Source organism: Manis javanica, chromosome 12, assembly GCF_040802235.1.
Source record: "Manis javanica isolate MJ-LG chromosome 12, MJ_LKY, whole genome shotgun sequence".
NCBI classification, from domain to species: Eukaryota; Metazoa; Chordata; class Mammalia; order Pholidota; family Manidae; genus Manis; species Manis javanica.
This window is the reverse complement of record NC_133167.1, coordinates 64154574-64181203: the sequence shown is the minus strand read 5'-3', so window position 1 is coordinate 64181203 and position 26630 is coordinate 64154574. Positions and strand designations below refer to the sequence as shown.

At 40.3% G+C, this 26630-nt stretch overlaps 1 protein-coding gene and 1 non-coding gene across 5 annotated transcripts in view; one reads left to right on the top strand and one right to left on the bottom strand.

The window, feature by feature from the left end:
- Window positions 1-522: 522 nt before the first annotated feature.
- MYO3B (myosin IIIB) overlaps window positions 523-26630 on the top strand; it is a 462595-nt gene continuing 436487 nt past the window's right edge. For all 4 annotated transcript variants that reach the window (XM_073218709.1, XM_073218710.1, XM_073218713.1 and 1 more), the window contains exon 1: window positions 523-583. In XM_073218709.1, coding sequence (XP_073074810.1) covers window positions 555-583 — 29 coding nt within the window. In that variant the 5' untranslated portion in view covers window positions 523-554. The remainder of the gene's footprint in view (window positions 584-26630) is intronic.
- On the bottom strand, window positions 8161-8351 carry LOC140845322 (U2 spliceosomal RNA). The gene has a single exon (XR_012124095.1). It is a non-coding gene; the product is annotated as a U2 spliceosomal RNA (small nuclear RNA).

Here is a 26630-nt window from a genome sequence, read left to right as displayed (position 1 = left end):
ATTCAGTGAGACCACAAAGGAAAGTTCCCCTCTAATGGGAAGGTCAGGAAAGGCCTCCTAGAAGAGATGACATCTCATCTGTACTTGAGTGGGTTCTGTGTAGTTGTGCACAGATAGGTTCTGTTTATGAACAAGTCAGTTCCTCCTAATGCGCCCAATCTCTTATCAGTTTTTATCATTGTCTTAGGCACTTGTTTATATGTCAGTTTGGAATTATTCTCTTATTTGTTAATGCTTATATGGTATGTGTTTTCTTTTTCTGTGTATCTCTGGATGTTTATTATATATAATATTTGTACAAATTTCCTCTTAAGTTTCCTGTTGATTTTTCTGATTTCTTTTCAAAAGCTATTTTGTAGGTTTGAAAGCATTCTTCCATGATTTGTGATTCATATGGAACACATTATAAGATTTAAACAAAATATTCTGAATAACCTACTCAGAAATAGAAATCTTCATCATGAATTTTCTCATAAGTATGAAATGTTGCTGGGCAAGTTTCTATTTAAATCATACTCGCTAGACTTGCCTGAGTACAGGAGCGCACAGAGTACATGCTTCAGATCGCTTTGTTTTCAGCAAGGTAAGGTTGCACCTCTACTACGGAATAATGCAGGGTATTCAACAAGAGCGCAGGTCAGGGTCCTTTGGGGTTGTTAGGAGCTAAAATTAGCCTGTGAAAGTTCAAATCAGCTTGTGAGAAGGTGGGGGCGTTTTAAGAGAATGTAGTGGGGAGTTTCATGGATATCCAAGATTGGGCAGCAAAGATTATCAGGCCTCAAAAGGTTCTGGATGTAAATTCACATGGACGGATCTGCCGGTGAGCTCTCAGGCATGCTCCTTTGGCTTCCTCCTGTGCTTTCCTCCCCACCTCAGGATGGGCTTCCACAGCTTCTCCCGTGACTTCAGCATGATTCTGGGTGAGAATGATCTCCTATATAGAGATCTCTTGTTTGTTAAAAAAATTGTCTTTTAAAATGAGATAATATATGCATTAGCAAAAATAGAAAGCTGTGCTTTTCTTTTGACTTGGAAACAACTTTATTTACAATTGTTCTCCTATAAACAGATGCTATTCCACCCCTTTAAAATATAACTGACAATTTCTAGGAAAACCATATGCATTAATCTTTCTGCATGAAACTGATTATGGGATGAACAAATATGGAGTGGTTTACAACATAAAAACAAAACAAAAGCCAGATAATCCAGTATGAATGCTCTATTGATAGGAGAATGAAGAGTTAAGAATCATACCCTCTAATGTGCTACTCCTTGAAATGAAAACACATGATAATGTTGGGGAGAGGTAAATGCTTGACAATAAAGTGTTCTTACGCAGTATAGTTTAATTTTGATTGTTTAAGATAGCTCCTACAGGCTAAGTGGGGTTAGGATGCTTTTTTTTTTAATTTTTAAAAAGTTTTAAAAGTTTTACTTATTCTTTTTAAATTAAAGTGTCATTGCTATACAATCTTATGATGGTTTCAAATACACAACACAGTGGTTCAGCATTTACCCATCTTATCAAGTCCTCACCTGCTCCATTATGATCACTGTCTGTCAATGTAGTAAGATGTTATAGAGTCATTAATTGTACTCTCCATGCTGTACTACCTACCTGTATTGTGATTGCGAATTACTGTGCCTCTAAATCCCCTCCTTGCTCTGTTCCTCCCTCCCCAACCCTTCTCCTTTGGTAACCACTAGTCCTTTCTTGGTTTCTATGACTCTACTACTATTTTATTTATTCCTTCTGTTTTGTTTTGTTTTTATACTATACAAATGAGTGAAATCATTTGGTATTTATCTTTCTCTGCCTGGCTTATTTCACTGAGCATAATACCCTCTAGATCCAACCGTCTTGTTACAAGTGCTGGGATTTCTTTTCTTTTTATGGCTGAATAATATTCCATCACACATGTATATGTACCTCATCTTCTTTATCCATTCATTTATTGATGAACACTTAGGTTGCTTCCATATCTTGACTGTTGTAAATAGTTCAGTGATAAACATAGGGGTGCATGTGTCTTTTTGAATCAGGGATCTTGTTTTCTTCAGGTAAATTCCTAGGTGTGGAATTACTGGGTCAAATGGTATTTCTATTTTTAGTTTTTTGAAGAACTTCCATACTGTTTTCCACAAAAGGTTGAACTAATTTACATTTCAACCAACAGTGTAGGAGGGTTCCATTTCTTCACATCCTCGCCAGCATTTGTTGTTTCTTGTTTTTTGGATAGTGGTCATACTAACTGGGGTGAGGTAATATCTCACTGTGATTTTAATTTGCATTTCTCTGATGATTAGTGATATGGAGCATCTTTTCATGTGCTCGTTGGCCATCTGTATTTCTTCTTTGGAGAAGTGTCTGTTCAGATCCTCTGCCCATTTTTTAATTGCATTATTTGCTTTTTGGGTGTTGAGGAGTATGAGTTTCTTATATATTTTGGATGTTAGCCCCTTACTGGATAAATCGTTTACAAATATATTCTCCCATACTGTAGGATGCCTTTTTGTTCTGCTGATGGTGTCCTTTGTTGTACAGAAGCTTTTTAGTTTGATGTAGTCCCATTTGTTAATTTTTGCTTTTGCTTCCCTTGTCTGAGGAGATGTGTTCAGGAAAAAATTGCTCATGTTTATATTCAAGAGATTTTTGCCTATGTTTTCTTCTAAGAGTTTTATGGTTTCATGACTTACATTCAAGTCTTTTATCCATTTTTAGTTTACTTTTGTGTATGGAGTCAGACAGTAATTCATTTTCATTCTCTTGCATGTAGTTGTTCAGTTTTCCCAGCACCAGTTGTTGAAGAGGATTTCATTTCCCCATTGTATGTTCATGGCTCCTTTATTGTATATTAATTGACCATATATGCTTGGGTTTATATCTGAGCTCTCTATTCTGTTCTATTGATCTAGGAGTCTTGTTCTTGTGCCAGTACCAAATTGTCTTGATTCTGTGGCTTTGTAGTAGAGTTTGAAGTTGGGGAGCATAATCACTCCAGCTTTATTCTTCCTTCACAGGATTGCTTTGGCTATTTGGGGTCTTTTGTGGTTCCATATGAATTTTAGAACTATTTTCTCTAGCTCATTGAAGAATGCTGTTGGTGTTTTTGTTGTTGTTGTTGTTTTGTTTTTTGTGTTTTTTTTGTATCATTAATCTACAATTACATGAGGAACATTATGTTTACTAGGTTCCCCCCTTCACCAAGTCCCCCCGACAAATTGCATTACAGTCACTGTCCATCAGCATAGTAAGATGCTGTAGAGTCACTACTTGTCTTCTCTGTGTTGCACAGCCCTCTTTGTGGCTCCCCCGACATTATACATGCTAATCATAATGCCCCCTTTCTTCCCACCCATCCCTCCCTTCCCACCCATCCTCCCCAGTCCCTTTCCCTTTGGTAACTGTTAGTCCATTCTTGGGTTCTGTGATTCTGTTGCTGTTTTGTTCCTTCAGTTTTTTCTTTGTTTTTATACTCTGCATATGAGTGAAGTCATTTGGTACTTGTCTTTCTCCACCTGGCTTATTTCACTGAGCATAATATCCTCTAGATCCATCCATGTTGTTGCAAATGGTAGGATTTGTTTTCTTCTTATGGCTGAAAAATATTCCATTGGGTATATGTACCACATCTTCTTTATCCATTCATCTACTGATGGACACTTAGGTTGCTTCCATATCTTAGCTATTGTAAATAGTGCTGTGATAAACATAGGGGTGCATCTGTGTTTTTCAAACTGGGCTGCTGTATTCTTAGGGTAAATTCCTAGAAGTGGAGTTCCTGTGGGCTGTTGGTGTTTTGATAGGGATTGCATTGAATCTGTAGATTGCCTGAAGCAAGATGACCATTTTGACAATATTAATTCTTCCTGTCCATGAGCATGTGATAAATTTCCATTTTTTTATTGGTATCTTCTTTAGTTTCTCTCATGAATGTCTTGTAGTTTTCAGAGTAAAGGTCTTTCACCTTCTTGCTTAAGTTTATTCCTAGGGATTTTTTTTAATGCAATTATGAATAGAGTTATTTTCCTGATTTCTCTTTCTGCTAATTTGTTGTTAGTATATAGGAATACAACAGCTTTCTGTGTGTTAATTTTGTATCCTGCAACTTTGCTGAATCCAGTTATTATTTCTAATAATTTTTGATGGAGTCTTTAGGATTTTCCATGTATAATATCATGCCGTCTTCAAATAGTGAGAGTTTAACATCTTCCTTACCAATTTGGGTGCCTTTTATCTCTTTGTGTTGCGTGATTGCATAATGTAAGCATGGAAATTCCTTTTTTATTTATGTAGATGGCTATATAATTGTTTCAGCACTGTTTGTTGAAAAGTTTTCCTTATTAGTAATATAGAGATATGATTAACTTAAAAGTACTGACTTTTATTCTGTAATTTTGATAAACTTGTTAATTAGTTCTAATAGCTCTTTTGTATATTCCATCAGGTTTTTTAATATAGTTGGTCATGTCATCTGCAAATAAAGCCCATTTACTTTATCCTCTCCAATATCCAATCTGGATGATTTTAATTTCTTTTTCTTGACTTATTTCAGTGGCTCCACCACAGTGTTAAATAGAAGTGGTAAGAACAGACATCTTTGCCTTGTTCCTGATCTTAAGATGATAGCATTAGTTTTTCACCATTAAGTGTGATGTTAACTCTAGGTTTTTTGTAGATGATTTCATTAAGTTGGAGAAGAAACCTTGTATTCCTAGTTTGTTGAGCTCTCTCTTTTTTTAAATCCTCAATGGATGTGGAATCTTGTCAAAGACTTCTTCTGCATCTGTTGAGATGATTGAGTTGTTTTTTTTTCATCTATCAATTTGATGAATCTAAGCACTTTTTGATTACATACATGAAAAAATGCCAATCAGTAGAATTATGATATTTGAGAAATTTTGACTATTATCTTCAAAAATGTTGTGCCAATTTACACTATTACTCATATTGTCACAAGTGCTTATTTCCCCAAATCCTTTTCATCACTGAGCTGAGAACCCTGATCCTTCTCTAACTTTAAAAAAATCTTGTCAGTCTGATAGGAGATACAAGGCATCTCAATATTTTGATATGTATTTTAAAATTTATAAGTGAGATTTATCATCTTTTCTATGTCTGTTACACATTTGAATTTCCTTTTCTATTAGTTTGTTCCTTTTCTTTTCCTATTGTATGCTGTCTTAATAAAATAAGAAAATTAGCTCTTGATGCAACTTTTTTTTCCTAAAATTTCAATAACTAAAAATAATTGGGCTTAGAGAAGCTCATTATTGATTTGAACTTGATCATTCTAGCAGTGCGTAGAATAGTACTTGGTGTATAATAATTGTTCAATTATTATTATTAAATGTGCAGTTTAACTTTTATGCAATTATAATTTTCAATTTTTTTCTTTATGGCTTTTGAGTTTTATATTCTGCTTGGAAAGACCCCTTGCCTATGCTCATTATAATACATTTAACCTATGTTTTGTTAAAAGTTTTTGATACATTGCCATCTGTTTTGCTGAAAGGAGTGAGGTACTATCTGGCTTAACGTTTTTTTTTTTTGCTAAATTGTTAGCCAGCACGTTAAGCCAAAATTATCTACTGAGTAGTAATATTTCGTCCATCTTTTCTTTATTGATTTGAAATATGATCTTTATCATAAACCCTATTTCCTTATGTATTTTCATCTATTTTTGTATAGCACTCTGTTCTACTTGTCTATTCATAATCTAGTTTTGTAGCGCAATGTTTTGATTATTGCAGCTGTATAATGTTTCAATAACTGGTCAGGTTATGTTCCCTAATTTTTCTGTTTTAGAAGTTTTCTGTTTTCACATTTAATTTTATAGATGAACTTTAATGTAATTTTGTCAAATTCCTAAAAGAATAAAAATAAAAAACTTTTAATATTTACTTTCAAGATAAAGTTTGGGAATAATCAACATCTTCACAGTAAAGTTTCCTACCTAAAAAGATGTCTCTTTCCATTTACTTAAGCCTGTTTCCATTCCCATGATTTTAGGATTTTTACTTTTTATGCATTCTGTTGTACTCTTGTTAGGTTTACTTTTGGGTATGTTACTTTTTGATTCCCATTAAAATGGCATTTATTTTCTGACTTTTTTATTTCAAAAAAACTTTTGATTTCTGTATATTAATTTTATACTCAGCCACCTCCTTGAGTTAACTTAAAATTTTTTTAGTTGTTAAGATTTGATTTTCTAGAATTCAGTCATTCCAACTACAGTATTTTTTTGTCCACCTTCTCAGTGTTTTTGCTATTCTTTCTTTGGTCTAATGACTAATATGTCCAAAATAATGCAAAATATGGAGATTGTGGGAAATCCCCACAAGTCTTTTTCCTGACTTTATTAGTCATGGTTATAGTAACCCACCATTAAGCAAGATAGTGAGATATATATTTTTATACACAGTAAATGCTATGAAGGAATTATTTCATTTTCTCTGCTGGTCTAAAAAATCAAAATTGATATTGAAATTTATCAAAATCATTTTGGGTATCAATTTGTTCATGTGATTTTTTACTTTGATATATTAATGTTGAATTATCTTTGCTAAATTCTGTTACTGATTTTTAATTTAGGATTTCTACACAAATATTTTCAAGTGAAATTGATTGTAGTTTAATTTTTCTGTACTGCTTTTATCAAGTTTTGGTAAGAGTGTTTTTTTTCTATTTTTGCTGTAAGTGATTTGAAGTTTTTCTTCATCTATGTTCTAGAAAAGTATAAATAGTATTGGAATCATCTGTTCTTTGAAAGTCTGAAAGAGAAACAATTTGAGCCTGGCTTTTGGCAAATTTTGTCATTTATATTTCTCTAAGCAAGCATCTACCTTACAATTTATTTATAATTACAACAAATAATATTTATAATTTATTTATTTAGAGATTTTTCAAAGTACTCTTCCAGTTCTTAAATTTTTTATGTATGTGTTAGTTTTCCTTTTTATTTCTAATTTTACTTGTGCTTTCTTTCTTGGTTTCTTAGCTAAACTGTTTTATTATCATCTGTTTTATTGTGTTTTTTCCCAAAGAGGTATACCTTTAATTTAATTATGTATTCCATTATTTTTCTATTTTCTAATGCATCAATTTCTGCTCTAATTTTTTTCTTATACTTTCCTTGGGTTTATTTTGTTGAATCATGTCTACCTTCTTGACTAGAATGTTTTTAAAATTCATTTTTATTATAATCTGCTTGGTAAAATGTTTAATGCTTTATATGGTCTTATTTTGCATCCATTTTCCAAAGTTTTTGCTCAATAGTATCTTTAATATTGTTATTTTTATATACTCTGTATTTTCAGTTTTAACTTTTCCCCTTTCATCAAGAACTGAGAGAACTGAGAGTTTTAAAATTTTCAGATTGCTAGGTTCTTTCTTCTTTTTATTATTAATATTTAGTTTTATTGCAGTACAGTCAGGGAAGATTTTTCTAACTCCACTTTCTGGCATACACTGAGACTTTACCTTGTGGACTATGTGCTCATTATTTTCAAAATTAAATATGTCGTCAGTACTTGAAAAGAAATTTCATGTTAGATATACACTTCGATATATGTCTACTCAGTTAATCATACTGATTTTATTATAGAGTTTTAATATATTGTCTCCTTGTTCTGTCATGGCTGTTAATGTCTCTTAATAATACTGTGTTTTGTTTATTGGAGGTTTACGTATTTATGAATTTTGACGTTTTGTTGCTGAAAGATTAATATTTATAAGCTCATTATTGATTAAACTTTGGTCCTTCTAACAGTGTGTAGAATAGAACTTGCTGCATAATAATTGTTCAATTATTGTTATTGAATGTCCAAATAACCCTTTATATTTTTAATAGTTTTTGCAGTTTTCTCTTTTCTGGTATTACTATTGTGATTTTTCTTTTTGTTACTACTTGACTGGCTTATCTCTGACTTCCTTTTTGCTTTCAAACTTTTTTAAGTCATAAAGAGACTCTTGGAGAGTTAATTTTAGATATGGAACTCTGCAGATTTGGTGTGTTCTATATTTTGACCTCATTAAGGAATCTTACATTTATTGACATAATATTTTCAATCTTAATTCTTCTTAATTTGCATTATGTTTTCTTTTTTTTTTTTTTTTTTTTTTTTCTTTTTTTTTTTTTTTTTTTTTTTTTTTTTTTTTTGTGCACCGTTCCCGGAAGCACTGCAACACCAGGTCGATGCGCGGAGTGGACGGAGCAAGCTCCCATTCCATCTCCCTGCTCCAAAAATCCATTCAATATATTGTCCTCGGACAGAGAACGCATCAGATATCAAACTGATAAGAACAGATACTACACTTGATCTTAGCCAAAAGGCCGAGAAGCGATATGTTTTCTATTTTTAATGCTTGCCCCTCCACCCTCTTACCCTATGGATTATCTTTTCTTCATATGGTGTATATATGTGTCTTTATGAGTAAGCACACTTTTCTTATGATAATGTCAAAGATTCATAGTCTAAGTGTAGCATAGAGAAGGCAAATAGTGACTCTGGCATCTTACTACACTGATGGGCAGTGACTGTAATGGGGTATGTGGGGGACATGATAACAGGGGTGAATGTAGTAACCACATTGTATATTCATATGAAACCTTCATAAGAGTGTATATCAATAATACCTTTAAAAAAAAGAAACAGAAAAAAGATTCATAGTCTATTTTTTGGCCTTCTAGAGATTTCGTTTATAACTTTAGTGGTTTAACCTCTATCAACTTATCAATTATCTATTGACTACTTACTGAGACAAGTAAGAAAATTAACACATACACTTTCTCCTTATTTTTGGTGATATTGTCATTCACTTGGTTAACTTTATAATTTCAAATAGCATATTTAAATCTCAACTTAATTTATCACCTTTAGGACATAAAGAAACATGAGGAAATTCTGTTTATTTTCCCGTCTACCTCTCCCCAAACTGTGGAGTTTGTTTTATTTTTATTTTTTATTGTTGAAAGTTATCACACTCCCTTCCTGTAAATGTACTTCCTACTGTTGTTTAGCTTTATTTCTAAATACAGATAGGTTCAGTTCTCCCTGGGGGACTTTGTACTAGAGCTTAACATTTATCTCTTGGTTTGCTGGATTTTGGACTCAAATCCCTTTTCTCCAAGTGGGCCTCCCGTAGTTACTGACTCTGAAGATGTCTGGAATGCCTGTTGTTGTCTTTATACTTGAACAACAATTTGATTAAATTTAAAAATATTTGTTCACACTTTTTTCTCCATCAGAGCTCTGTACACATAGATTACATATTTTCTTTAATTTAGTATTGTGTTGCTGTGGAGAAAAGCCTGAACTTTTATTTTGTCTGCTTTTTATTTTGTTTGGGGTATGTGTGTATGTGTGTATGTGTGTGTGTGTGTCCATGTCCTATATACCTGAAGAATTATCTGTCTGACTTGATATTCAGTAACTTTACCAGGAAATATCTCTGTTTGAGATTTGTTCATTTTCCCTCTGATATATGGGTTTTGGGCATTAGGGACAGTCAAAGTTGATGGATATTGACTTTGCTCTTCTTTCTGAAATATTGCTTAAAGTGCTATGCTAGGGGAGGTATCTTTCCCTGAATATCTCTGCAAATATACCTTGTTACAGAATAGAGCCTGATTATTTCTGCTACTTTTTAATGATCCACAGGGTCTAGAGTTTAGTAATATATGCCAAAAGTTCTTAATACAGTCTCACTGACTATGTAAGTGAATGAGCCTGGAATCATTTCCCTACTGCTAATTGACCCTCTCGGTCTACTTCTTTCTAAATAGGGAGTGTTGCTGAGGTTTTTCAGAATTTGGTCTGTTCAGTATCTCCCAAATACACCACAATTCTGGGAGAAGGAGAGAGTTGGGTTGAGAACAGCAATGATGCCTGGTATCTTCTCTTATTCACTTTCCCTGAGTGCTGTTTTTCAAAGGTTATGTCATGAAATTGTGTTACCTCTTTTGTTTGATTACTACTAGTATATATATTTTTTATTTTGTTTGCTGGATTTCACCTTTTAGTTAACATTGTTCATTCATTTCATTTTAAGGAAAGGTGAAAGGAAAGGAGCGACACACAGCAGCAATTCACCGGAGAATTCAGCTTTATTAGGGAAAGGTGCTGGGTTACATAGGAAGGGGCATGAATTGATTGAGGTGTCACTTCTACGGGGCTGGTGGCTGTTGGCTAGGTGCTGGGATTGGGAGGGGAGCAAGAGGTGATTGGGCTTCAGGTGGCGCTGGAGGGAACCGAGGACCCTAAAGAGAAGCCGGAAGTTTGCCATCTTACTGGTGGGGGCCCTTCATTCCCCCCTTTCTCCTCTATGGGGTTGTGGACGTTGCTTTCTCTCTGGCTGCTTCCTGCTGAAAAGGGGCGGAGAAGGGAGTGAGGGCTTGAGGATTGGGAGGAAAGGGTTGATAGGACTCCCCAGAGTAAGGATGAGTAGATGTGGACTTCTTCAGGTTGGAAATCAGTGAAGGTTCCCTGTAACCATAGGTCGAGGACCTGTTGATTCCAATGGTGCCAAGAGGATATGGGTGTCAGGAGCCAGGCGTCTGCAGCCATTGTTTCCAGGAACAGTTTCCAGTGGAGAGAGGGGTCCATCTCAGTGTGTGTTGAGGAGGTCACGTGAGGATGAGGGATCTTCTGTGGCCAGAAGCTGGTAGTTCCTGAGTAAAAGCTGGTTGAAAGCTTGATTAGAGATTTTTCCGACTTGGCATTTGATGAACTTTATTATACAGGGTAAGAAGAGACAGGTGAGAAGAATGATTATTATGGGGCCTGCGATGGGCCAGAGCCAGGTGAGGAGGGGGTTTGTTAGTATTGACGAGAATGGGTTGGAATTGGAAGCAGAGTGGAGACTGGAGGCAAGGTCGGTGAGTTTGGTAATGTCAGTTTCTACAATGCCGGATTCGTTGATGTAATAGCAGCACTCTTCCCAGAGGAAGAAGCAGGTGCCGCCCTTCTCGGCTGTAAGCACATCTAGGGCCCACTGGTTTTGAAGGGTGACCTTAGCTAGCGAAGTGACCTGTCTTTGGAGAGAGGCTAGGGAATCAGCAGTGGATGTCAGGGCTCCCTCAAGTTTGGCGTTGAGATCTCTAACTGCCCATAGAGAGTGACCCAAGGCTTCTCCCAAAAACCCTGCCCCAATGGCTGAGGTGATCAAAGAGCTACTGACCATGATGGGAGGAAAGCAGCTCTTTTTGTGCGCGAGGGCAAGGGAGGTTGGAGCTCAAGAAATTCTGCCATGCTGTCAAGTGTAAGCTGTGGGATTAGGGTGATGAGAATGCAGGGTGTATTGGAGTTGAGAGGCAGTGAGTTGAAAAGACTGCCATTACACTAAAAGAAGTGTCCCGGTTGCGTGAAAGTCTTAGAGCCGGAGGTAGGGGTGTAGATAGAGAGGCAGTGAAGTGCGCTGGAGGGGGGTGGAGTTGGGCCTACACAGTGGTGGATGGTGAGATTATCTGCGTATTCTGGTTCCTAGAGGATTATGTCTGCCAGGGGGCAGAGGGGTTGTCTTTCTGCATGGAAGGAGTAGTTGGAAATATTAAGGGGCACGGCGGCCAGCAGTGGGCACTGTAGTGATGCGCACAAGAAATAATTGGCGGTGTTAAGGGTGTGGTAGAGAAAGATGGTGGTGTCCTGAATGAGCTGTAATGAAGAGTAGGAGAAATGGGAAGAGGGGCAGGGATAAGAAGAAGAGGAGGCGCCATCAAGAGTTTGGATAATGACTTTTTCGGAATGTCTGATATCTGATGCAACTTGAGAGATTTGGGAATGAGAGGGAACATACTTTCGAGAGATATGAAGGGTACCGTGGGGGGTCGAGGACCCCCCCGTAGTAAACTGAGGCTGTGACTCTGGCAGCCCATCGAGAGTCCCGGGGATCTGGGATTGATAAGGAGAATGAGCCGTTGGGATATTTCATGAAACGGTTGGAGGAGTAATACTGTGGGTACTGGAAGTTACTCATGTAGTGAATGGCACAAGACCGGTAGGGACATCTCCTGTAGGTGTCTGGCCATCACCTGCAATAGGCTTGTTTTTGGTCATAGAGGAAGCAGAGGTAGGGAGAATAAGGGTAGCTGCTAGTGAACACTTTGGTGGAGGGAGGAAAGTGGAGGTATAAAGGCTCAGAGCAGCTTTTCAGAGGGCAGTCTGGTGTGGCAATGAGGGCAGTAACTTTTGTTTGATGCTGTGTGTAAGTCTGTCTGACTTTGAATCGCCATACAAAGGAGGCTGGGGTGGTGGGGAAGACAATAGGTGGTGGGGAATGAGGAAAAAAAGCGAGAGAGCAGTAAAGGAGGAAAAAGTCATGATTCGGGTATGGATGGCAAAGGGGGTGAACGGGATTTTGGAGGAAAGAAGACAGTAAGGTGAGGAATCTGGAGGGAGGGAGCATCTGTAAACTTTTGTAGGTTAAGAGATCTTTTAGGTGATGTGGGGACAGAATGGTAAGGGGCGCCCTGAATGTCAGTTTATGAGCTTCTTTCTGCAAGAGCTGTCTAGCGGCTAATGCTCGTAGGCAAGGGGGCCCATCCCCGAACTGTGGGGTCTAATTGCTTGGAGAGATAAGCTACTGGGGCAAAGGATGGGCCATAATATTGGCTTAGGACTCCTAGAGCTTGACTGGACCTCTCATGAATGTATAATGAGAAGGGCTTCGACAAATCAGGAAGATGGAGAGCTAGGGCTTCCACAAGGGCTTGACGGAGCTTAATGAAGGAATGTCGGGGTGAGGAGGATAATGGTTTTTTAGGGGGGCTCTTGCTGAGGTCGTATAGGGGTCTTGCCAACAGGGAGCATGGAGAAGTTAGGGATCTACGCTCTAAAATATCTAGCCAGGCCTAGAAAGGAAAGGATTTCTGTCTTGGTTTTGGGAATGGGCAGGTCAGAGAGGAGCCATTTGCTGTCTAAGGTAATGGACTTTCTTTGTTGAGATAGAAGGATTCTGAGGTAAGTGACAGGAGGGGAAGAGATTTGAGCTTTGATGGGGGAATACTCGGTAACTTCTGGAAGCTAGAAGGTTAAGTAGGGAGGCAGTGTCAAGTTGAGACTGTTCCCATGAGAGACTGCAGAGTAGAAGATTGTCCATGTATTATAATAAGGTGGACTTGGAGTGATCATGATGAAACTGTTTGAGGTCCTGAGCTAGGACCTGTCTAAAAATATGGGGACTATCTCGGAAGCTTTGTGGCAAAACTGTCCAAGTGAGTTGTTCAGAATGTCTTGTGTATGGGTCGTCCAGGTGAAGATGAAAAAATCTTGGGAGCAGGGATCTAGAGGGATAGAAAAATGGGTCCTTGAGATCTAGGACTGAGAAGTGGGATGCCGAGGCAGGGATCTGCGATAAAAGGCTGTATGGATTTGGAACTAAAGGATGGATAGGGACAACGGCTATGTTGATGAGGCGAAGGTCTTGGACAAGGCGGAAAGATCCGTTGGTTTTTTTAACAGCTAAATATGGGGGTATTAAATGGGGAGTGAGTGGGTCTGAGGTAATTTTTGTATAAGAGATCTTGAATGATGGGTTGAAGGCCTATGAGGGCTGAAGTGGTTAGGGGGTATTGGGCCTGACAGATATACTGAGAGGGGTCATGTAATTTGATAGAGGCAGGGGGACATAGGGCCACGGAGGGGCTTGTAATGTCCCAAACATTGGGATTTACAGGGTGTATGAGGGCGGAACCAGAGCTTTCATTGGGTAGAGGGGGTTTGTCGGCTATGAGGGCCAACAGAAAGGGAGTACTGGGGGCTGTGGGAGTGGATATAGTTATGGAAACGTGGAGGAGAGAAAGGATGTCCCGTCCTAGTAAAGGGATGGGACACTGGGGCATAACCAGGGAGAAAGGTATGGGATTGTCTTGTATTGTGCATAAAAGGAGGGGGTTTAATGGGAAAATCTGTTTACCTCTTACCCCGACTATAGGAGTAATGGCTGGCATGGTAGGGCCCCGGTACTCTCGCAAGACTGAGAAGGTGGCTCCTGTATCTAGGAGGAAGGAGATGGGGCGACCATCTACTGGTAAAGTAACCCTGGGCTCCTGTTTGGTGATGGAAATGGTCGGGCGAGAAGCCCCTGGTCCCCGTCAATCTTCTTCTGCCAGCCCCACTACAGCGGGCTTAGGATGGGGGTTGTTCATCCAGCCTCCCCTTCGGGTGGTTGGGCAATCAGACCCCCAGTGGCCCTTTTTGTGGCATCTGGGGCATGGGGTGGTAGGTGATCTGGGGGAGGGGCACGCCTTTGACCAATGTCCCTCTTTTCTGCACTTGAAACAAGCTCCTGGCGGGGGGGTGCTTGTTTGTAGAGGGCACCCAGGTTGTGGTTTTATCAGCTGGGCCAACATCTGGAAATTGGCCTGATCAGCCTTTTGTTTACGGCATTCTTTCTCCTCCTCCCGCTTATGGAAGACTTTAAAGGCCACTGTTAGGATCTCAGTCTGTGGGGTAGTGGGGTCCTCTTCTAACTTTTTGAATTTAGCTTTAATATTGGGGTAGCTTTGAGCTAGGAAGTATGTCATAAGGACATGTTTTCCTTCACGTGTTTCTGGGTCTAGGCTGGTATGCTGTAATAGGGCTTGAGTGAGTCTGTCTAAGACGTAGGAGGGGGTTTCGTCTCTCTTTTGAATTATGTCTTGGAGCTTTTGAAAATTGACTACTTTACGAGCTGCCTTTTTCAGACCTGCTATTAAGCAGGAGGCAAAAATATCTAGAGAGCGGAGACCCACGGCGGTGTTATAATCCCAGTGTGGGTCTTGTTCGGGGACAGCAGTGGGGTCAGGGGGATAGGTGGGGTCAGTCCTGTGGGTTTCAGTAGCGTGCGTTTGGGCGAAGTCCCAAACTCGTCTATGCTCTTCAGGGAGGAGAGTATTGGCCAGGAGCATGAAAATGTCATGATGCGTGAGGCTGTAAGACTGGAGGGTCCATTGAAACTCCCTGATGTATGTCGTGGGATCAGTGGAAAAGGAACCTAGGCATTTCTCTAGTTGGGCTAAATCTCCTAAATGCCTTTGGATCCTGCTACCTCCAGGAGGGGGGTGATAATTTTGGGAGGCCCCCGGGACCGAGTCTGAGGGGGACTGAAGGGTTCTGGCTCAGTCTGTGGGAGAGTGACGCGGTCTAGCCACGCCTAGTTGAGCAGGTCCTGAAGTGCAGAAGGGGGGCAAAGAAAATAAAGAAAGATAGAATTGGACCCACGTGTCGCCAGCCAGCAGCCCAGCTGCTTGCCTCTGCAGCTCTAGTTGGGCTTGAACTCATGACTCTGAGGTTAAGAGTTCCATGCTCTTCTAACTGAGCTACAGCAGGGCTCCAGTTAATTACTTATGGAATGCATAAACAGAATGTTCTTTGTTCTCCATTCCTGCCACATCGGCAAGTGGGGGAAGGGCATAGCTAGAAGCAGGGGCGGTGTTTCTACACATCTTCAAGGTCTCCCTATTTTCAGAGTGAGGAGTCTTGGCTCGTCTTCGAGGACAAGATATGTTTTTGTGGACAGATAACTTCTAAGGACTGCACCGGTTGTTCTCTAGTTTGTGCTTTCCCATGCTGCGTTCAGACATGGGGGAAGGTGCTTTCCCATTCTCCCTACAAACATGTGAGAAGACAAAGGCGGTCCCTAACAGGGGAGAAATAGGTGATGAGGGCAAAGATGGAGGAGGCCCCCGGGACCTAGTTAAAGTGGGGGCTGAAAGGCTCAGGCTTAATCTGCTGGGGACGAAGGCGGAAGAGGTGAGATGGGGGAGGAAGGGAGAAGGGCTGTTGTAGGAGAAGAAGGGGAAGGGAGTGAACGGGAGGCTTCTGCGGAGGCGGCGGCTTGCAGGCTAGGAGAACTTGGGAGGGGGCGGGGGGGAGGAGGAGGAGGAAAGCTTCCATATAGGGAATCTCCTTCCATTTTTTCAGGTGCTGGCAGTAGTTAAGGAGATTGCGAGTGATGTTAGGATCAAGAGTTCCCCCTGTGGGCCATTGGTTGTTATTGTCTAGGGGGTATGTCGGCCAATCTTGGGAGCAATATTTATGGAGAAGTTTTGGTTTTACATCAGGCGTCAGGGAGAGGGTAGCCAGATGCTTAAGCAGGCATTCAAGAGGTGAACTTTCAGGGAGGGATGAGGAGGCTCCCATGGCTAAAGGACAGAGAAGGAGACAAACAGGGGAAGACGAACGGAGATCCTCGGACTGGAAGCAGACCGCAAGGAGACAAAGGGCGTCCCTGATGATCCTTGGTGGTCTGCAGAAACTCGTATACGAGTCGGAATTTCTTAGGAAGTGTGGGTCATCACCCAGACTTCCCTAAGAAGGCAGAGTGCCGGAGTCACGAGGTACCTAGCACTAGGAGTTTTCGGCAGACAGAACAGATTTCGGTGGACGGAGCAGAAGGTGGGGGGGGAAGGGAGTGTTCTCATCCGCAAAGGAGTCACCTCGTTTATGGCTGTTGGAGGGGGTGGGGGCTGAGAATCTGCCGCAGCCGTGAAGGCCTGAGGCAGGGATTTATGGCTGTCGGAGGAGGGGCCTGAGGGTCCGCTGCAGCCATGAAGGCCTGAGGCGGGGAGAGTTCCCTCCTCGTCCCCGAGCATCAGGGCCTTGCCGGATGATCACAGTCAATGGCACTGCGATAGCTCGGAGAAGAGTGGCCCACCCCGGGGAAATTCTGCTTAAAAAGTTTCAGCACTGATGGAAGGGACAGTGAATGCGTTTATGACTGTCGGAGGAGGGGCCTGAGGGTCCGCCGCAGCCGTAAAGGCTTGAGGCGGGGATTTATGGCTGTTGGAGGAGGGCCCTGAGGGTCTGCCACAGCCGTGAAGGCCTGAGGCGGGGAGAGTTCCCTCCTCGTCCCCGAGCGTCAGGGCCTTGCCGGATGATCACGGTCAATGGCACTGTGATAGCTCGGGGAAGAGTGGCCCACTCCGGGGGGAAAACTTACCTAAAGGCCAGAGAGGAGTGGTGAGTGTGATGAGCCAGTGCCAGAAAAAAAGGATGAGGGCAAGCTGCTGCTGGTGTAGGGGGGAAGACGGGGCCCAGTTGGGGTGTCCTGTCTCCCGGGTTTCGGCACCAATGAAAGGAAAGGAGCAACACACAGCAGCAATTCACCGGAGAATTCCGCTTTATTAGGGAAAGGTGCTGGGTTATATAGGAAGGGGCATGAATTGATTGAGGTGTCACTTCTACGGGGCTGGTGGCTGTTGGCTAGGTGCTGGGATTGGGAGGGGAGTGAGAGGTGATTGGACTTCAGGTGGCGCTGGCGGGAACCGAGGACCCCGAAGAGAAGCCGGAAGTTTGCCATCTTACTGGTGGGGGCCCTTCAAAAGGTGTTACCTGACTTCACTTTTCCATCTTGCCTCAGAAGCCATGAAGTTTTTCTAAACAAGTTTGGAATGTCAAAAGCAGAGCTGAGTTTCTTATTCTTTCCTATATTTCTTGTAGAAGCTAATCTAGGGCTTGCATACAATTGGCATTTAATAACTACTTACAGAATGCATAAATAATAAATTTCATGGTAATTTTGTCTAATTCATGATCTGTTGTTGAAAGAAGGGGAGACTGTATATAATCACCTTGGAATCACCATCTAGTTTTTGAATAATCCATAGAGGTGATGAGCAAAGCACAAAGAAAGAACAGCTGGACATGGAAGAAGCAGCCACATGTCAGAAAGAGGATGTTTAGTGATTACTTCTACCCTGGAAGAATTGAGCTCATCTATTTGCTTTTTGACCTCATATGGATATCAGCTCTCAGGGCCTCTGAAAAGACACAGGTGAATAAGCAGGGAATTTATCAGGAGCACCTTCTCTCGCCTTGGATTAGTTCTTTTTTCCTTTTTCTTCACTAAACAGACCAGTTTCAAGGGCACTGTGTGAAATTTGTTCCATGGATTCCTTTTATTTCTAAAGTCAAGGCTCACCTTGAACTATTCTTTATTTTCGTCCTAGACCTTTCCTGGCGTTAGTGGCTGCCCACCCAGGTAGTTGGTGCATATTTCTCTCTTCATTTATGTGACTCTGCATTTAGCCTCAGGCAGATTCAGTTTCATGACAAAGGGCAGTTTCTCAGGGACAAGATGAAAACGACTACAGAGCTTGCTGGTGGGGAGTCTTTTTGCTCATTTCAGTGTCTGTATATTGATGTTCTTCCTCTTTTCCTTCTTCTGGAAGAAAGAACAGGAGTGGGACGGGCAGAAGAAGGTCACTGAAGATGGTCACTTGCCTTCTTCTGCCTATGACCTCCTTCTGCCTGTTGACTTTCCTGTGCCATTCTGTAGTTCATTAGTTTCTCCTAACCACAGTTCTGCGCTCAGTGGCGGTCTGGGCTGGGACATCAGCCGCAGAGGGGGACTGCGAGTGTTTTCAGTCAACTAGAGCGGGATTGGGAAGGTGACTTTCTGACAATGAGTATGGTGCTTTCAAATCAAATGCCAGGGTGTTTTTTGTTGGTTTGTATTAGTGTTTACTGTTTCTTATACAAGTAAAGTGCTAGCCTATATGAGACTTTGAGACTTTTTAGAATATTATCGAGGAAATGTTTCAGGGAGGTGGGATTGAGGAAGTATATTCATACAGAATACATTGACATACAGTATGCACACTGACATACAGAAATTACACAGAATTTTAAAAACTTTTATTATGGAGATTGAAAAACATACAAAAGTAAACAGAACATAATCATGAATGACCATGTACTCACCTTCACTAATTATCCCCCATGGCCATCCTGTGTCATGCATGTCCCCTCTTATTTTCTCCTCTCATATTTTTCCAGATATCATATTGCTGCACCTGTAAATATTTCAGTATATAGTGCTAAAAGATAAGAAATCTTTTAAAAAACATAACAACAAATGCAGTTATCACAACTAAAACATAATTAACAATGCTTCCTTGATATCATAAAAAACTGGTCAGGAAATCTAATTATCTCATAAATGTTATAATTTTTTATCTTGTTTTTGTGAATTCACACTTTATTTCACATTCAGTGTGTATTTTGAGCCTCTGTTAAAGGTTTACCTCTAAAGTTAACCCTTTTCAGTTTATTTATTATTTGAAATTTTGTTTTTGTTCCTCTTCAAAGTGTTGTATCTCTGTTTCTGGATGCTGTTCAACATTTTACCTTTGCTTTGTTTTGAGCAGTTTGCCTGTGATGTGGTTAACTTTTCTTCTTTTTTCCCTTTGTGAGGTTAGCAGTATTTCTTAAAATAATGCTTGATATCTTTTGTCAATTTTTAAAATTGTTGGTTATTATATGTTTGGCCTTTTATTTCTCTTTTCCTTCCTGAATTCCAATAACACTTTTACACTATATTCCATGTTTCTTTTACATTCTCTTATATATTCTTTGTTCTTGTGCATTCTATGCTTCCCTCTTGATGATTAGATAGATATAGATATACGTATATATAGTCCAGTATACTAACATAGTCTGCTATTATCTAATCTTGTAATAATTTGTCATGCTCAGAGTGTTTTTTCAGTTCTATAAGATCCATTTGATTATATATACATATATATTACATATGCTGCTAAACATCTATTATTTTCTGCAATATATTAATCATAGCTATCTTAAAATTCCTGTCTGATAGCTCCAAACTCTTTTTATTTTGTTGTGTTCTGGCTTGCTATGTAATTCTGGATTGAATTCCAGATATTATGTATAAAAAATTATGGAGGAAATTTGAGATGCTAATTGATGTTATTTTCCTCCATAAAGGATGTTATTTTATTCTGACAGGGAGTTAGAATAAAGACTATGACCTTATTTCAATTTGTGTTGGAGTAGGCCAAAGCTACTCTTTGTCTTCATGAGGACTGTTCTATTCATGGTAACTTCTTACTGCTGAGTGCAGCCCTGCCAGGATCCAGCGGATGGCCCAGCATACCTCCAGGGCCCCGCTGCTTGGCAGGTTCTGAGCTCTGAGCTTATGCCCTAGCCATTTGAGAATAGATAAAGCCTTGTCTGCTGCTTTTTGTCAGTTTCTAGACTGTTATGGTTAGTAATTGGCAAACACCATTATGCAAAACTTCACAGAAGACAGAGCTCACCTTTGACTCTTCCTTCTTTAAGGATCTTAGCCCAAAGGTCCTCTATCTTGCCTCAGTAGCTCTTTAGTGCCTTAAAGCATTCAAAAAAAATCTTATTCAGGTGTTCCAGGTTTTCTTGATGGAGGCTTGATCTTATATAATGTTGTCCACTATAGCCTAAAGTAGAAGTCTCTTGTAAGCACTTTTGACTGAGTAAATGGCAGCTATGGTTTAAAAAAGTTCCCCCAAATGATTCTGCAATGTAATCTGGAATGAAATGGTTCTGTGGAAATAATAAAGAACTTTCAGTTGCATAGGCCTAGATCAAGTCTAGTGTATCCCTGTGATGGGTGATTTTATGTGTCAACTTGACTTACAACAGGGTGCCCAGACATTGGTAAAATATTATTAAAATAATAATTTAATTAAACATTTTAAAATATTTAATTTAAAGTTAATTTAAATTTAAAATAAAATTTATGTAAATATTTTTAAATATAAAATATATTAAAACAACTGTAAGGTTATATTTAGATGAAATTTACACATAAGTCATTAGACTGAGTAAAGCAGATTGTTTTCCACAATGTGAGTGGGCCTCACACAATCAGTTGAAGACCTGGGTAAAACAAAAAGGCTGACTCTTCCCTGAGAGAGAATTCTTCCTGCTTGACAACCTTTGTACTGCAACATTGGCTTTCTGCTGCCTTCAATTTTTTAAAAATTGAAATATAGTTGACATGCAATATTATATTAGTTTCAGATGTACAACATAGTGATTTGATATTTATATACATTATGAAACGGTCACCATGATAGGTCTAGTTACCATTTGTCACCCTACAGGTTATTAAGTATTATTGACTGTATTCTCTATGCTGTACTTTTCATGCCCATGACTTGTTTATTTTGTAACTGGAAGTTTGTACCTCTTAATCTCCTTCACCTATTTTGCCCATCTCCCATCCCTCCTTCCCTCGGGCAAATACCAGTTTATTCTCTGTATTTATGAACCTGCTTCTGGCTTCTGTTTTGTTTGTTCACTTGTTTTAATTTTTAGGTTCCACATATAAATGAAATCATATGGTATTTGTCTTTCTCTGTCTGACTTATTTCTCTTAGCATTATACCCTCTGGGCCCATCCATGTCACAAACAGCAATATTTCATTCTTTTTTTGTGGCTGAATAATATTCCACTCTGCATATGTATATATATATATATATGTGTGTGTATGTGTATAATAAACCACAATTTCTTTATCCATTCATCCATCAATGGACATTTAGGTTGCTTCCATATCTTGACTATTACAAGTAATGCTGCAGTGAACATAAGGGCGCATATATCTTTCCCTTTCCTTTTTTTATTGGAATAAAACTGATACGCAATATTGGTTTCAGATGAACATCATAGTGATTCAATAATTATATACATTTACTAGATGCTTGCCACAGTAAGTGTAGTTACTCCATTACCATAACAAGATATTACAATACTATTAATTTTTTTCTATATGTTGTACTTCCATTATTTTATAATATGTAGTTTGTACCTCTTTATCCTCATTGTGTTTTACCCATTTTCCCATCTCCATCCCTACAGTAACCAATGAGTCTGCTGTCAATATTTAGTGTTTGCAATTTCTCTGGATGAATACTCAGAGGTGAATTGCTGGAGCATATGATATTCCTATTTTAATTTTTTGAGGATCCTTCATACTGTTTTCCATAGAGGCTGCACCAATTTACATTCCTGCTGGAAGCCCATGAGGATCCCCTTTTCTCTACCTCTTACTTTTTAGAGGAATTGTGTCATTTGCCTTGGAGGGTTTCTTGGAGACACTCAAGAGCCTGGATCCCGCTCACTGAGCACACATGGTCTGTCTGACATGTCACTCTGACCATTTTTATTCCTATAAATTAGATCTAGAAGCTTGATCAGATTTGGATTTAACTTTTTGAGCATTATGATTTCTTAGGTAGTGAGGAAGCATAATGCCTGACTTTCTTTTTGTGATGCTAGAAATCCATGGAATGTTTGACAAAACCTAACCATGGAAATTTTCATGGCTTATTTTTTTAAAAGCATGTCCTCTGCTGAAAATTGAAACCAGAACTCCTAAGGAAGTCTTTAGACATTCAATCCTGATAAAATAAAGCAGTAACCGTGCTATTGGTTTACAGCCGTATGTGAAACTCCTCACAGCAGTGTGATGTGTGACCTGGCAGGTTGCCCCTTTTTCTGGTAAGAGGAATCTGGAGTTGAGCTATTGGTAAGCAGTGCAAGGCCTGTCCCTGCCGTTAACTGCAAGTGTAGATCATGTCCAATCCACTTGTACTTATCAGCAGAAAGAATATTATTGAGAGTCTGTCTTATTAACCACCACAAAGATATGGTTTCTGCCCTCTAGGAGTTACCTCCCCAAAACAAAACAAAGTAAGAAAAAGGCAATTGTTCTTAATTTCCGAAGGACTATGTTACCACAAGGATAAAGTCTCTTGCAGAATATCTACCTATCTATCCATTCATACATCTATCTATTAGCTTAACTAATGAGAAACTTGGGTATTTCCTAGATACTTGGCTAATAATAATATATGGGCAAATAGAGGAAAAGATTCCTCTAATGCCTCTGTAACTCTTATTAACTGAATGAGGATGTCTCTCCTCAGGGATACCCTCTTCACCTTGCTAAGAGCTGTTCCTGGTAGTGCAGGGTTTGGATGCTGTGGGAATATGGGGAACAGCAGAATCTTCCTCTGAGAGAGTAGTGACTGTGATGAGAAATACATTTGTGGCAACTTACATAATATCATTACATGCAAAAAATAGTGTTCATCAAGTCTTCACTTTAGCCTCACTCACACACAGACACACATCCAAGCTAATAGGACTTCCAAATGGTTTGTAAACTGCAAGAACCTGTCTTGCACTGGAAAAATAGCATCACTCACTTTTGCCAAGATAGTCTAGTCCTATTTTGTCTTTTGAAGAGAGTAGCCTGGGTAAACTGAGTTTTCTAGCCTCTTGAGGTCACTGTTTCATTTCAGGTCCAAGTAAATGACAGAGGCCCCATTTTGTGGACTGCAGGATGCTCAGAAGCCTCTGTGGGGACTTCTAAGGGTTCTGTTCTAAGCCTTTTTTTTCTCACAAGGAATAATATCATTTTTTTTCTTTTGGTATCATTAATGTACAATCACATGAGCAACACTGTGGTTACTAGATTCTCCCCATTATCAAGTTCCCCCCCACATACCCCATTGCAGTCACTGTCCATCAGCATATTAAGATGCTGTAGAGTCACTACTTGTCTTCTCTGGGCTATACTGCCTTCCCCGTGTCCCCCTCCCCCACATTATGTGTGCTAATCATAATGCCCCTTAAGGAATAATATCATTTTATTACTGTAATCACAAAATCATAATTTCTTTTCGGGACTGTTTAAGTGCACATTAACCAATGCATTGATAATCCCCTTCATAAAGAGGGTGAACACACTACAGAACATATTGTAAAAAATATATATATCGTAAAATTTTCTGGCCTTGCAGTGCACTTTTTAGTGCAAATGTTTAAGATGCAATAGTGTTCAGTTCAGCAAACTACTGCAGAATGTCTTGCCACAGTCCACTTAGTTCAGAAAGAGTCAGGACATGCGGCTTGTAATAAAATGTCAAAGTGAGGACCCAGGTGCATTCCAATAACTGCAAACTGCTCCTGAATCTTTGGCCAATCCTGGCTACTTCCATGAGGTCCTCGCGCTGCCATGGCCCAAACACAGATCTAGGCAGAAGTGCATTCTACCCTCAGGGTCAACATTCTGACCAGGAGCAGTTTGTCAGCTGTCAGAAGGGCTGTTCCAGCTACCTCTCAGGAGAAGCTTATCACCACCTTATAAGGCTGTATAAGCAGCAACTACTTGGGCTGACTGTTTAACCAGTTGTCAGAAAGTTGATAAAGTCAGGTATTGATTTTAAAGAGGGAAGACTTGGTAACCTTGTTAACATGCACCTGTTCTGTCACACCTTTATTTAACCTAGTCTGCAGATGCCCAGGTGGGCATGATGGATGTGACAGTGGAACCTGACTGGTCTGCTTGGCACTCCCCCATCACTGGTGCCAATTCTAGATAATCCCTCTGGGTGAGTTGTTTTGGGGGGGATCAGAGATAGCTCTCTGTTAGGTTTTAACCTCCATGTGATTGGGGCATTTCCCCCACAGAACTTTTCAATATTTGGTGCAGTTGGTCAGAGAGAGCCATGTCAACCAGCTGCCTCCCATCATCCTGTTCTGCGGGATGGGGAGTACAGGACTGGGCCTGGGGAACTTGGGTTCTCGTCCTCACTGTTTCTGAACAGCCACATCACCAGTCTGGGCTTCAGTCTCCTCACTCATTGGCTGGGAGGTGTCAGCTTGTTAGGGCTGCTGTGACAAAGTACCACATGCCCTGTGGCTTGGACAACAGAAATTGATCTCCTTACGCTTCTGGGGGCTGCATGCCTGAGGTCACGGTGTCAGCAGGGCTGGTGCCATTGGAGGCCTCTCTCCCTGGCTTGTAGGTGACCATCTTTCCTCTCTGCACATTGTGCCCTAATCTCTTCGTGTAAGGACGCTGTCACATTGGATTAGGGCCCCCCATATGACCTCATTTAACTGTAATTGCCTCTTTAAAAGCCCTGTCTCCAAATGCAGTCATGCTCTGAGATATCTGAGGTTAGGACTTCAACATGTGAATTTGGGGAGGGATACAACTTAGGTCATAACAGGGGCTAAGGTGGAGTACTTAAACAATGGTTTTCTAACAATGCTCTGAGGTGGCCACAGAGATGAGAGTGACAGACTATCTCAGTTTGCCCAGTTCTGAGAGGTTTTCCAGGGTACAGGACTTCCAATGCCAAAACCAAGATAGTCCCAAGCAAACCAGGATGGTCGGTCACCCAGTCTGTCTCCTGCAGGAGGAGCCCAGGGCTGGCACTTGGTTCTCCCACGTGCCTCAGACAGAGCTGTGCTGCTTCTCAGCTTATATATATCAGCAACCTGAGATTTAATTAAACAAAAGGATTTTGTGGCCAAAATCGTTAGAAAACCACTTGATTCAGTTGCTTCCAGGGTCCTCTCCCATTGCCATACTCTTATGATTTAATTTCATTAGCACACACCAAACTCCAGCCATTTGTTTAAAACTGTTAACTGATTAGAGCAAAATCAATTTGCTTCTCATTTAGACTGTGGCCAAAAGTGAAATTAAGCAGAGCAGGCCGCTTTTGAGCCTTGGCTGTTCTGAAGCAGAACTCGGTTCTGTGCTTTTTTGATGGTGGATGACCCTCACGGAACATGTCTTCACTGTGCTTGCTTTATTTTATCATCTCATAATCCTTCCAGCAGCAATGTGAGGTGGGTTGCATCACAAATAGCAGCAGCCCCCCAATGCAGATGGAGAAACTGAGGAGCAGAAAGATTAGTAAGTAGCCCTTATCTCAGGGCTGATTAGGGCAGGGCCAGGATCATACAGGCAGTTTGACTTGAGAGCTACTGTGTCATGGCACTGAGCTCAGGTGCAAGTGTCCCTGCTTGTAGGGGAACAGGGGCTGTACTGGTAAGTGTAAAGGAATTCCATCTAGGTTGATGGGCCAGATTGTTCTCTCCAGTAGCCTCCCCTTTCCCACCTAGCCTGTCAGGATTTGACCAGCACCCCTGGCTGGTCCTGCTTTTTGCTATTGTAGAAGCCATGCCTAGAACAGTTCTCAAGGTATCAAGAAGCTTTGGGGATCTCTCAATAAGAAACACTGAATTGCATAGTGACTAAGTTATTCCCTTGCTAATTCTTTTTCAGGTCTTATGATGATGTTAAGGGAAATGCTAGTGTTTAATTCCTCCTTAGCACTCAGTAGTCTCTCTTTTTCAGAAACTCTCTATTATTTTTAGTGTAATCATCTTTTTGTGGTTAATTTTGGTATATGGTAAATGATACTGGTTTTGCATTTAGGGTAGTGATACAAAGCACCTTTAAAAGACATTTATATAAAAAGGCAAATAGTTTAAACATATTTAGTAACTAATAGCAAAAGAAAGTGATGTACAGATATGGCAAAAATTGTGAAGCATGTGGTGAGAAAGATTGATTTCATGAAACACACTGGCTAGGAGGAAGGGTTAGAGTTCATTAGAATCTTGGAAGGAGCAGATGAAAGGCGGTGTTGTCTGACCAGAGACATCTTGGGGCCAGTGCCTTGGCCCAGGGCTTCCAGGGTGCTGGGTGCTGTGGGCCCTTTGGAGCCTGGTGCACCTGCCATGTGGACTCTGGAAAGACAAGTTCCCCTCCAGCATCAACCCCACGATCACTGGGATTTTGTTTTGTTTTGTTTTGGTAATGGATTTCAGCATCTTTGAAATGTCCCCGTCAGAAAGGGTAAGGATAAAAAGTGGATTCTTGTGCCAGGTCAGAAGGCTGTGCCTTGGGAGAATGCAATCTAGAAAATAATTAGAATTAGAGGTGCAAATTAGAATGCCCAGCATGAGGCAGAAGTGTTTGCCCTGGGCGGACACCCAGCCTGTGTATGGGGATTGGGTGCCTTGACTCTTGCTATTGAAGCCTGGTGGCCTG